The 14,257-nt window shown below is 38.6% G+C and overlaps 1 protein-coding gene across 1 annotated transcript in view; it reads right to left on the bottom strand.

Moving 5' to 3' along the window:
- The window catches only part of LOC134753720 (uncharacterized), a 190,881-nt gene that overhangs the window by 7,464 nt on the left and 169,160 nt on the right, over window positions 1-14,257 (bottom strand). The window contains exons 72-77 of the mRNA XM_063689659.1: window positions 5,332-5,406; window positions 5,204-5,243; window positions 3,598-3,819; window positions 3,233-3,346; window positions 2,577-2,725; window positions 587-824 (exon numbers count right to left, since the gene is read on the bottom strand). Of these exons, the coding sequence (XP_063545729.1) occupies window positions 587-824; window positions 2,577-2,725; window positions 3,233-3,346; window positions 3,598-3,819; window positions 5,204-5,243; window positions 5,332-5,406 (838 nt within the window). The remainder of the gene's footprint in view (window positions 1-586; window positions 825-2,576; window positions 2,726-3,232; window positions 3,347-3,597; window positions 3,820-5,203; window positions 5,244-5,331; window positions 5,407-14,257) is intronic.

The following is a 14,257-nucleotide window of genomic DNA, read 5'->3' as shown; positions in this document are numbered from 1 at the left end:
CCTATGAAGAAATCTGTTTTTATTGATTAATTTTCGCATACCATTCATTTTTCTCGTTAAACATAAGCTTGTCTCTTTCTCTTTTAGCTGCACTTATAACGTCTCACTTGCCTGGGCGCGACTAAAAGCAATTTGTACAATTTGTACAAAGTAAACGCTTCAATTTTGGAACGTCTATAACCTATCTGGAGATATAATATCATTGGTTCCTAGGGCCCGGACAGCACAGCGGCTTTCACACGTCGCTCGCAGTGGCTCGCACGTTTGTTTTATCACCATAGCCCGGTTTTTCGGGGGCAAAAACGAACCAGTGCTAGTGATTTCAGTACCGATCAAAAGTTTAAGTTCACCCTTTGTTTTCGGTACAAATGAGAACTTTTGTGCGATAATTTTTTGCAGTTCGGATGTCGAAATTTGTTTCCAACTGATCCGTTATTTTTTCCAGGGATGTGTTTGATTAGTCAGGCACAATTTACGTATATATAAACAACTCATTCCCTAAAATCTTATAGGCACTTAAGTCCATATGCCAATTTGTACCATTAGTAACATATTATCTACTACCTATAGGTATAATGTCACTGACCTGTATACGCGTCGTCGATGACAGTCCATGAGTCATAGCGCAGGTGAAGCACCAAGCGCGCTTCCTTCTCTCGCATGGCGAACGCGTCGCCGGCCGCGCTGGGCCACAGCGGTGGCCACGCGTCGCTCGTCGGCGGCTCGCCGCGCGTCGACGCTACCACCGCGAACTCGTAGTTCCCGCTCTCGTATTGCAGGTTGTCTACTTGGATGTCGGCGATCGAAACCACTGCATTAGTCCCCTGACCAATACAAACAGAGCTAACTTTATCACAATTGTCCTTTTCAAAAACCATTGCTCTGCTAGCTTTTAGAAAACTTGTTATGCAAACAAAGTTACTTTTAGTGCAATTTCGTATATGGTCATTCGCTGAGGATCTGTAGTGTACTCCGCCGTAAGCTTTTAGCATTGCATGTAACATGTTTTTCTGTTCTTCGTACGGAAAGCGTCAACTTTCGGCACTGCAGTTTGCGCTAATGCGCTAAACGAAGTAGCCGCTTTCAGGCTCCGTCGAATAGAACAATAATATACAAACCTCGGGCAGTAAATAAGAAAGCCTCAGATCACGTCGTCATGTTTGTGATCGTAAGTCTGTTAATTACTTACGTCGTGTGACCTAAAACATTTCTTACTTTACTGCCCTAGGTATGTAGTTTTTTTTAATACCTATTAGTTATTTACAATACAAGTGCGAACAATACGAGGGCTGCCTTTTATATTTCGGGATTTAAATAAACTAGTGCTGCCATCTGCCAGCTGAGGTTATAAACAAGAAGTTTAAACATTTTGGCGGCCATATGAAGAATAAAAAGTTTGCCCGGGTATCATACAACGTTTTACACTACATATGGCCCTTTACGTTTTCGACGTAGTTACGTAATGTGCTTATTATAGTGCACAGATTGTCGTAATGGAGCACCAGATGTACTGTAATACTACAGAGGCTGGGAAGTAAGGGGTTGCCGGCCGAATGCATATAAACGACCGAACGTAGTGACATAGTATAAACAGGGCAAAGTCTCTACTGGCGCACTGAGAAACGGGTCGAGATTTTGTTTGAGTATGCGTGCGGCGACGCATAGATACTATGGCGCACACATACAAGTCGCGCGCGGTGCGTTGTATGAAGATAACATACTTTGCCCTGTTTATACTATGGTAGTGAGGCCGGATAGTTATGAGGCCGAAACCCCTTTTCACGCCAATGTATATATAGTGCTTTTCTCAAACATGCAATGAAATAAATAAAGAAATCTCCACGAAATTAAAGTTTTATTTCTAAAGAAACTAAAAGTAACCAAGTCACAAAATATCACTATACCTATTCATATATTTATCACACGTGTCGTATATTTTACACATGTCGTTTGCCAATTTATTACAAAAAAATTCAAGATACTTATATCTTTGTTATATCGATTTATGAGATAAAGATTTTTTTTTGTATTTTTTTGTTTTTTTTTTTGGGTTTTCTATTTCAAATATAAATCAAGGGTCACCTGGACCTGGACGGGAACGAAAATTGTATTATTTTTGGGGTACGACGCATGGTTTAGGAGATACAGCCCTATAAAGATTTTATTTTCTTTTTTTAGTTTTTTTTTAGTATAAATTAAGGGTCACCTAAAGGGGAACGAAAATTTGATTATATTTTTGCTACGACGCATGGTTTAGGAGATACAGCCATATAAAGTTATTTTTGTTTTTTTAGCATGTTTAACCGCTTATAAATATAGTACCATAGATTATGTTATTTTTTTTATTTTTATGTCGTAAGTATGCTTACAGAGAGGGTGGTCGTTGGCTGTATGTAATATTTCCTTTGTCAGTCTAATCTAATTGAGCAAATTTAAAAAGTTAGAGCAGCGGACAATAATGTACGTTTCATACTAACTCCATAAGGAGCCATAAATGAGCAACTTCATGTCTCATTTCGTGACATTAACGCATACATTTTGGAGTATGTTTGAGAAAATACTATTACGTTACTTACCGTGCTGTCACATTGCACCGAGAGAGCGGCTCGGTCGATATGCAGAGCGAGCAGCGGACTGGCGTCGGGCGTGGCGGCCATTTCGATAGCTATGCCGGCTACCACGCAGCGAACTCGCTCCACTGGCGACCATCCCTTGTCACCCCATTCTACAAATAGTTATGATTTATAGTACCTACCCAAATCCGGAGATGTGTTGATAGTGATACCGGCTATATGACTACAATGAACATTGTGATCATTGGTATCGAAATATTAAGTTGAGAGGAATGTAGGTAATCAGTAATAACACACACAGACAATTGAATTATTAAAAATGCAGTATCAATATAGTATGAAACTTAACGAGTGAAGATGTCGGCGGCTGAGGGACAGGGGGTGCGACCCTCGGTCCGGATCGTACCTGGTCCAACAGATCTCTTTGGCCATTCAGCGCGGTAACGCTGCCAGCGTAATGGGGACATTTGAGCCAGGTACGATTCGTGACGGTTATTTAATTAAAACAAAAAAAATGACGAGGCCTGTTGCGGATATCATCATTGGTGTTTTTGGGACGAAGCATGTTGCTGATTTACATTTGTACCCACCAGACGAAGCCTGCGTTGCGGATTTTTTACATGTAAAAAAAATAGTTACTGTATGCGTTATGTCTATACCTGACTCTGAGATACCTCGCAGAACGTCGGCGGATTCTTGGTAAGACCTTACGTTAGCAAGTGTCAACATACTGTTCTCACTGAGGCATGTAGAATCTGTTTTCAGCATGTCTCCTGAATAATGTTACATTTAAATTACTTGCGTTACTGCCTTCATTTATTTATAATACAAAGTTTTAGGTACTCTTTTAACGTTCTTATCTGTGGTAGTATAGAAGTGACATAAATAACATGACAGTGTAATCATTACAGCATTAAACAGTAATTATTATTTGCGAATATAATCTGAAAAACTTAAATAACGATTCTCATTGCTGAGACACATCCTAAGCATATTATTATGTAACAAATGTGAAAATACAAACCAAAATCCTCGTTTTCATCATGTATCAATTTTGTGGTTTCATTTATTTTTTCTAATTTACTAGTTGACTCGTCATATTTCTGCAACTTCAGAAACTCCTTTGTTTCCAAGCCAGTTTCTGAATGTTCATTTGCATTAGTTAACTTGTTGGCGTCTGGTTCAGGGGCGCTGTCCGGCGCGGTGGAGATGGCCGTGGTTACAACAAGTTTAGTTGGGGTGGGAGCTGTAAACAAAATCATTACAATGACTGTCATTGTTATTCAATTCAATTTATTAAATAAAGATAACAATTTTTGTTAGTATATTCTTAAAAATAATGTTAGTACTTAAAAATTAAATTAGATTTTTCATTTAAAATTATTTCATTAATTACAGGACAACACACATGATCAGCAATTATCTTTAGGATGCTGTTTGGGCTGTCCCTCGTTCTGCTCAGCAGAGACGATGCATTTTTGCGCAAGATTGCTGCAAACCCATCGGTGCGTGACTCCGCGAACATGGTGGATGCGCTGCAGAATTTGGGCAGGCCAATCAGCATCCTAAAAGCATTGTTGTACTGCACCCTAATAGCATTGTATGACTTTTGGGTATATCGGACCCACAGGCTGCCAGTGTAAAAAGACGAGCAGTATGTCTTGAAAAGCGTAATTTTCACTGCATTTGAACACCTAGCAAATCTGCGGGTCAGCATGTTCGCCCTCACACACAATGCTCTGCGCTCTCTCTCCATATCGGCATCGTCCTTCAGATCGTCAGTAACAACGTGGCCGAGATATTTGAAGCGAGTGACTCTCGTGAGGGCGATGCCGTTTAATTGGACGGGAGGTATAAAAATCTTTCTCACTCTTTTTCCCGTTATACAACAGACCGTGTGACGAGACGTAGGATTCACATACAGCTATAAGTTTACGGAGCGCCCCAATGGAGGGAGCCAGCAGTTCCATGTCGTCCGCGTAACTGATGTTGTTTAGGCATACGCCATCAACATGGCACCCGACATGTGTACCGCTGAGCTGCTCGACAAGTGCGTCTACATACAGGCATGTTATATTTTTTTTTTACACCACGTCGGTGGCAATCAAGCATACGGCCCGCCTGATGGTAAGCAGTTACCGTAGCCTATGGACGCCTGCAACACCGGAGGTATTACACGCGCGTTGCCGACCCTTTAGAAACCTGTACACTCCTATTTTGAAACTCCTCTCTCGGGAAAACCTCGGCAGGGAGCTCATTCCACAGCCGAAGCGTACGCGGGAGGAAATTCCTCTTAGACCGCACAGTACGCGACCATTTAGGTGCTAGGGTTATTACTATGTATTAACACAATACATAACACCTGTTATGTATTGTGTTAATACATACAATTTAAAATACAAATGCTTCATGCAATATGAACAATTTAAATTTATTACAATCATTCATCAATGATGCCAATCTAAAGATTTGTACCTGAAACTAATTAACATGGTAACCATATTCATAATCAGTAGACTAATGACTACTCGTTGTTTGACTGCTACGAACACCACATCATCTTTCGTAACAATCTGAAGAAATCATTCCGTCACCATACAAATACAGTTTAGATTGTTATTTATACTTACACGTCAATTTACGAGAGGCTACCGATCTGTTTATATTGACCTAGAAAGGAAAATGTAGTTTTTATTTTGTTCTAATTAGCATAAGAAATAGGTTTAGATAATTGTCGGCACTTAGGTGAGGTGCGTACCTCTTTTCCTGTATCTGTATAGGCACAAAAGGATCCTTCCAGCCGACGTCTTATTACGCTCGCTGATATGTCGTTCTGTAACAGGTACAATATTAGCAATAGTTAGAGTAAGATTTATGCATGCAGTTTATTATTAAACTTACCAACACAAACAAATTTGTATACCTAATGCTGGTAAGACATAGTGATTCTAAGTAATTATTGTAACACCTATGTACCTATGTTTAACAAATAAAAACATTGATTGATTGATTGAATAGTACATTACTAGAGAGGCTAGGAAGTAAGGGGTTGTCGGCCGAATGCATATAGCCGGCCGAACGTAGTGAGGCTGGATAGTTATGAGGCCGACAACCCCTTTTCACGCCGATGTATGTACCTATAGTGCTTTTCTCAAACATGCAATGAAATAAATAAGAAGTCTCCACGAAATCAAAGTTTTATTTCTAAAGAAACTAAAAGTAAACAAGTCACAAAATATCACTACCACCTATTCATATCTTTATCACACGTGTCGTATATTTTACACATGTAGTTTTTTTTTCTTTATTTAGGATTACCAACAGATAATACATCTTACATGCTCTTAAATCTATATAACAATCATGACTGATGCTTATCTAATTATAGGTAACCACAACTTATATATGAATTAGTACATTACATTAACTAATACTAGTACTTGACAGCTAAAATGATGTTAAATGACAATTATTAACTACTTATACGCAAATATTTCCTATAAATATTTTATTAAGTATTATTAAGAATTTTTAAAAAACAATGACTAACTAACTATCTTGGAATATCCAGTGAGCCAACATATTTCGTCACCTTTCTTTTAAACTGCTCAAGTTTGTTGTTAAATATGTCAACTCCCGCAGAGCCTGGGATGTGATTGTATAATTTTGTAAATTTTGCCATTCTTAAAAGGGCAGAATTACGACCTCAATTTGTTTTTCCAAATGGAATGCTAAACAGTTTATACAAACCAAGACAAGGTAGCCTAGCAGGAGTAGTTAATTTAATTTTACTTAATAATTCTGGACAATCCAGCCCCTTACTATTAAACCAATTTGTAGAGGAACATTAAATCTAGCACTTTTCTCCTGTTACTTAGTGAAATAAATCTAAAGAATGTCAGTCGTTTACTATATGATGTGAGTTTACGGGTTTTGGAAGAGGAATATCCTAAATGTGTTAAAAAGCGTCTCTGTACCTTCTCAATTCGATTCTTATGCACCTCGTAGTAAGGTGTCCAAACCTGGGAGCAGTACTCGAGGTTACTTCTTACTACTGTATTATAAACTATCGTAAATAATGCATTGGTTGACATTAACAATTGGACATGTAAAAATAATTTAAATATCAATATGGCAAAGACATTTTTTATTCAATTCTACTCATATAATAGTATTCCAATTCAATTAAATATCAATAACAATAATTTATCTATATCAAAATGTGAAAATATTAAATTTTTAGGATTATTCATTGACCAGCATCTAAACTGGAAAGAACATGTAAATGCGGTGTGTAGTAGATTAGATAGGTTCGTCTTTGCATTAAGAAAATTAAGATATACTGTCAACTTTGAGGCAGCTGTCACAGCCTATCACGGCGTGGTATCGTCAGTGCTAAATTATGGGCTATTACTGTGGGGAAATTCGGTAGATGTCGAAAGAGCATTTCTATTGCAGAAAAAATGTGTCCGTGCAATAATGAGAGCCTGGGTAACTGATAGCTGCCGACCACTATTTCAGAAATTAAAAATGTTACCGCTGCCATGCATGTATATTAAAAAACCTGTTTTATTCGAAGACAACTGAGCACTTAAAACAGTGAAAACAAAGTAATTGTTACCATTATTAATGGTTTGGAATTGTTTGAACTAAATCAGTCTTTGGCTGTACACCGGTGCACAAATCAATTAAAACAACAACTAAAATAGGCGGGTGGTTTAATCGACCTCCTCCATGCGGGACGCATCATCAGTATCTCCCTCCAGTGGGGGAACGTCTCCGGCGCTGGCCTCTTCAACTTGGATGGGCTCATCCTCATCGATGCCAAGACCAAGCTTGATCATCCTGTAGATGCGGGAGGCGTGCACCTGAGGCTCATCCAGAGCGAAGCCAGACGACAGCAGAGCAGTCTCGTACAGCAGGATCACCAAATCCTTCACAGCCTTGTCATTCTTGTCGGCATCGGCCTTCTGTCTGAGCGTCTCCACAATGGAATGGTCAGGGTTGATTTCTAAATGCTTCTTAGCGGCCATGTAGCCCATGGTAGAAGTGTCGCGGAGAGTTTGGGCCTTCATGATACGCTCCATGTTGGCGGACCAGCCATACTGAGCGGTGACGATGCAGCATGGGGACTCTACCAGCCTGTTCGAGACAACAACCTTCTCGACTTTGTTGTCCAAAATGTTCTTCATGACCTTGCAGAGACCCTCGAACTTGACTTTGTCCTCCTCACGTTTCTTCTTCTCCTCCTCATCCTCGGGCAGTTCCAAGCCTTCCTTGGTGACAGAGACCAGAAAAAAGCATGTTTACTTGTAAAAAACCGTCCAGATTTGTTTAAAATGAGATCTGAATTCTTCTCAAGCCAGAGAACTCAATACCAAAATCTACTTTATCAACCCCGGTGCAACTTGGATATATATAAGAGGAATGCGTACAATATGTGCATAGTTCTATACAACAATTTGCCCAACAGTATAAAACAACTAAACGCTATGGTATACAAGAAAAAACTAACTAGTTTTCTGTTAGAGCACTGTTTCTATAGCGTTAAGGAATATTTGGAATGTAATTTGCAGTAGTACCTAAGAATTAATGGTTGAAAAATGTATTTATTTAAGTTAAGTGTTCTTATTATTAATTAATCAATCAATTACTTATTATGAATTTTAATATTGGAATTTTAATCTATTAATTATACTATTAAATAACATTTTTTTTTTATTTGCATGTCGTTATGCGACTGAATACTGTACACCATATTTTAACAAAACAACATCTGTATTTTAGAATTAAGTATGCAAATAAAGGATCTTTATCTTATCTTTATCTTTAAAGCAATACTTTAGTACGAGTACACCTAAACTGCCTAGCGTTTCTTAATAGGAATCATGTAACATCCTAATTAGACTTTTTGTAAACCAGACTGGGTATTTAGTTCCTGTACAATTTGGACTGGTTTCGAAAGGAAAGCTTCAATTAAACACCTCGTTTAATTGTATAAACAATAGTATGTTTATTGGGCTCACACAAATCACCTCCGTATACAAAAATAACTTTAATATCTTATGTATCCTACGATAGACAACCGTTCGCTAGTTCTAGATATAAAAAGCGACATCTACCGGGAAATTGAGTAAACACGGTAAATCAGGCGTTTTATACATACCGCCCACCAAGGACAACATGTCCTTAATCATAACCGCCCACCATGAAGTAACCAAGAAATCAAAAGTGAACTGAATACAAGACAAAGGTGGGCTCAGTTTTCTTTAACACAACATAACATAAACTCTACATAATACAATAAGTGTCAATAACCCATTAAAATATGTAACGGCTAAGACAACAGGTTTGACCTAAAGTTAACGCAGAAAAAACTCTTTAACAAACCACAGACCTAAAAATGAGTGTTGAGTAATTCTGCCGAAAAACCACGCTTCATAAAAGACAAAAGAAGATTAAGGTTTGGAGTGAACTGGAGGTTTTGACCTTATGTTGGAGAAACTCTTCTTGCCTTTAACTACCAGAGTATGTAAAACGGTTACATTTTTATATACATTCAGTTATATTCGCCGAACCTAGTGGGCCAGATAAAATCCACCCTAGGGTGGTGCGCTGAGCTAATGGAAAACCATTTGGACCTTTCAGCAGTCCATCCATAAGTATATGACAATAAATTTGGCTTCCTAAAAGTACATCTATTTGGTTCGGTGAACTATACGTTGGATCAGCCAACTTGGTCTGCTTTAACGCCGCCCACTCTGGAGCTACTACCTTTTCACTTGGGAGGTAAGTAGTGATCTTCTTGACAACATACGCTTTCAATACAATATTAAAGGTGGGATCGGTGAGCGAATGAACTTTTAACTCAACTGCATATTTAGGGACCTCAGAGGTCTGTTCGCCACCTAATCCTGTAATTGAACTTTTTATGGGAATCTTTTTTATCCCTAATGCCTTCACAGCAGCTTCAGTGACAAATGAAGCCTGTGAGCATTGATCTACTAACGCGCGTATCACCTGATAATCACCTGTCTGCGACTCAGCCTTTACTAGGGCTGTGGGTAATAAAGTTTCTTCGTTAGCAATCTCTGTCGCAAGGCAGTTGACTATTGGTGTGGTCTCTTTTTGTCTGCTCTCTGGAGTGACGTGTGTGGCTTCCACCGAAACACCTTCAGCTACCTGACCTATATTCCCTAAATTGGCAGCTAAAGTTGGGACTTCCCTTGAATGAAGCAAGGAATGGTGCTTTCTACGACAAATTCGACAGCTTGTGGTTTTTTGGCAAAATCTGACAGTGTGATTGCTCCCTAAACAATTGTAGCACATTCTATTTTTTGTTACAAACTCCCGTCTTTTAACCAAGTCCTGGGTTGCAAATTTCTTGCAAAAACACAGTTTGTGAGGCTCCCTACAATATTCACATGGCATCACGGATGCGCTAGCAATATGGAATACATTAGTTTTGTTTGTACTACTACTTGAATGTTTTTCATAAGCACTGGTGACTTTATTGATGTTTCTCGGCTCAATGAACTCTAGAGCTCTGTACCGGCTGGTCAAGAATTCTTTGAACTGATCAAAGGTAGGCAAAGCATCTGAAGCCGAGTTTGTTGCTACATTAAGCTCCCATTGCTTACGTGTTTCTGGATCTAGCTTCAATGTCAACAGATGTATAACTATGATGTCCCATGTGGAAACATCAATGCCTAGATTAGACAATGCACTTAAACAATCTGTTGACGTATCCAACAGATCTTTAAGAAAAGCAGGAGACTCAGAGGCTGCGTTCTTTTGGCTCACTAAACGTTTAAGGATACAATGTGATAGATATTTTTTATTATTGTATCGTTGCTCTAACAAACTCCAGCATCGAACATAGTTTTAGTCTGACACAGGTATGCTGCGCAGCAACTGCTCTGCTTCTCCTGTTAAATAACTCTTTAGATACTGCAATTTTTGCACATTATCTAAGGAGTTGTTGTTGTGAATCATGGATACGAATAAATCCCTAAATGTCGTCCACTCTTGATAATTGCCCGAAAAATTAGGGATTATTAATTTAGGCAGTTTTACAAAATTTGACCTAGCGATACAATTTTCTTCATTGTAGACCTTTGACTGACTTGAATGAAAACTTATGAAGTCAGCCAAATCATCTTTCAATTCACATTTATAATCTGTGTATTCATCCTCTGTTTTGTCATAAGTGTCCTCAATAATATAACTTTTGGTTTTGATAAGTTCTAGATCATATGTACGTATCAACTCTTTGTGTCCTTGTCTAAATTCTGACCAAAGCTGCTTTAGGGTGTCTAGCCGACTCTCTATATAATGCTCTGTTTTGCGTGCCTTAGGCGATTTTTTGAAATTAACTCGCGCCTTGAATATACGACTAGACAAGTCATTTTGAAAGTTTAGTAATGAATCCATGATGTTTGTTGTTTACAATACAAATGACTAACTTAGGCAAAACGGAGTTTGAACTGAATCGCACTGTAAAAATACCAAGAAATAAAGTTTCAACAAAAATTAATAAAATTTTACAAGTGTTTGAAACTCTAATGCACTGAGCAAAATCGGTCATGGATTCCCCGTTCCAACAGGATTTTGCGAATTATTCTAAGTGCCTACTCTACTAAATTATTCTAAGTTAATATTACATATAAACTACAGCCAAATATTTTCTATGTCCATGTAAACAATCGAATTCTTCAAAGTAAATATCTTCTTGTAAATAAAGTTCAAAATTCCATAGCAAAATAACTGATATCACGAAATAAACTATTGTTCATAGGGTTGAAAATCTCTTAGAGAAATAAATTTTAAAGTACTCACGATTCACACTTGACACACTCACTGAACTGACGTGACGTCACACTTCGCTGAACTCCTTTTTCAGTTGCTGGAACTAGATGGCGCCACTTGACCTCTTAAACTGCTGCCACTCGTATCCGCTTCCGTTTTTAGCTTCGGCTACTCGTCGCTAGATGGCGCTAGCAACCCAGCTAGCTGGAAACTACCCGGCCTTTAAAGCAGCGATCCACTGCTAAGCACGGGACGAAGTGCAGTCCGCACTGAACTTTCAAAAAGCCACAGGCTTATCCGGTTCGAAGGACCATGTACAATTTGGACTGGTTTCGAAAGGAAAGCTTCAATTAAACACCTCGTTTAATTGTATAAACAATAGTATGTTTATTGGGCTCACACAAATCACCTCCGTATACAAAAATAACTTTAATATCTTATGTATCCTACGATAGACAACCGTTCGCTAGTTCTAGATATAAAAAGCGACATCTACCGGGAATTTGAGTAAACACGGTAAATCAGGCGTTTTATACAGTTCCTTTAGGTCTAGTTAATGGAACAAACGTTTTAATAGCGACCTGTAATGTCTCGTATAACTTATGTACCATTTCATCAACATCCCGACATGCCTCTAACAATAAGAACCAATCAATATCGATTAAATATTTAATTATTTCATCATAATTAGCATTATATAAAAACTTTTATAAAAAAAAGATAAACCGACTTCAAAAAGGATGAAATAAAATATTATCCTTTTTAGGGTTCCGTGTTTAAGTATATGCGTTACCAACTGATATGTTTGAAGTCGGTGCCAAGCCAAATTTTAAACCATATATTCATAGTAATTTTGCAGTGCAATTCGATAAAGATACATAGATATAGAAGTGTCCTACGTGGGCGATCTCGTTGCGAACGCGAACGCCTTGGGCCGGCCGCGCCGTGCCGCGTCGCTTCGCTTCGCGTTCGCGAGTGTTCGCCTATGTAAGACGCAGCGTACACGACGACAATAAACGAACTTTCTGTATACCTCAGAACAGAACACACGGTTGAACCTTCTTGGCGCAGTTCGTACCATGCTTGTCGGCACGTTAGTGTAAATCTAATACGTTTTGTCGTCGTATTTTTTTAAAGAGCATTTACTAATTCTTGAACAGTCATAGCACGCAAGTGTGGGATTGGGACTGAGTTATTTTCTGTCGCTTATCCAGAGGACTACATTTCAAAATATAAAACAATTCAAGGAACCTTCATGCAAAATTTCAGCTAAAGCGGTTCAGTTGTTTAGCCATGAAAAGGTAACAAAGAGGCAGACATAATTGCTTTCACGTTTATAATATTTGTACAGTTGTAATGGGATTTATAGATATAAAGCTGATTATTTTTGACTGGTATTGTTACTACTTGGAGTACTTGGTTTGGCACCGACTTCAAACATATCAGTTGGTAACGCATATACTTAAACACGGAACCCTAAAAAGGATAATATTTTATTTCATCCTTTTTGAAGTCGGTTTATCTTTTTTTTATAAAAGTTTTTATTTTTCCATGTTTAGTTTTAAGACATTGTTAAGAGCGTGACGCATGAATGAAAAACATAATCATGTTTAACTGTAAATTCGTAAACTTTATTAAATAATCAGAATCACTAAATCCATTCTCCGCCCCGCCACTGACCCAATCCCTCAAACCCCCCGATCACTCAACCTCAAAGCACATCAACCCCTGATCACTGAACCCCTCGACCCTAAACCACCAACCCTTCAACAGCCATTCCCCGACCCCTAACCCCAGACCCCTTAACTCCTAACCCTAACCCCCAATCCCTTAACTCCCAACCCCTCAGTCCCCGACCCATCAACTCACCTCCCCTCAACCCCCAACCTCAAACCCCCAAACACTAATACCCTCTACCTTCACCTCTCAGTCTCTTTGGTTGTTTCCAACACTACCTACATCAAAAATCATAATACACATACGAGGGAAGTTATCAGTAGCCTTACCACGAGTTTGACATTGATATATTCGCTATCGTGTGCGTAACTTACTGTTTATGCATCTCGCTCGTACTGGCATATTAGTGAACAAAGTAAGTTATGAAGAATATTTAGTGTCAAACTCGTGGTTAGGCTACAGTTGCACTACATCAAATTGGTGGTTTTGGGGAGGAAATGCTTGAGTTACTTTAGAAAACACCGAAATTACCATACACGTGCCTTTAAAAATTGAGGAGTTCCCTCAATTCCTCACGGATTCCATCATCAGATCAAAATCAAAAATATTACGAAAACACCTTGGAGAGGTAACTTCTTTCAAACAGAAAAAGAATAACTCAAATCGGATCATGGGTGCCGGAGTAATCGCTTAAATCATTATCATCAAAACAATCATCATCATCAGCTCCACTTCATCAAATTGGTGGTTTTCGAGAAAAATGCTCAAGTTGCTTAAGAAAACGACCAAATCACCATACATGTGCCTTTAAAAATTGAGGAGTTCCCTCAATTCCTCATGGATCCCATCATCAGAACAGCACCAGATTAATGTGGGACCACCTTGGAGGTAGTTCCTTTCAAACAAAAAAAGAATTGTTCAAGTCGGACCACGGGTCTCGGAGTAATCGCTGAACATCCTACATTAAAAAAATCATCATCACTATCTTCAAAACAATCATCATCATCAGGTCCACTTCATCAAATTGGTCGTTTTCGAGAGAAAATGCTCAAGTTGCTTATGAAACCACCCAAATCACCATACATGTGCCTTTAAAAATTGAGGAGTTCCCTCAATTCCTCAGGGATCCCATCATCAGATCAGAACCAGATTAATATGGGACCAACTTGGAAGTAGCTCCTTTCGAACAAAAAAAGAAT

The sequence above is a fragment of the Cydia strobilella genome, chromosome Z, assembly GCF_947568885.1.
Source record: "Cydia strobilella chromosome Z, ilCydStro3.1, whole genome shotgun sequence".
NCBI classification, from domain to species: Eukaryota; Metazoa; Arthropoda; class Insecta; order Lepidoptera; family Tortricidae; genus Cydia; species Cydia strobilella.
The sequence above is the reverse complement of the archived record's forward strand: the minus strand, read 5'-3'. Positions and strand labels throughout refer to the sequence as shown.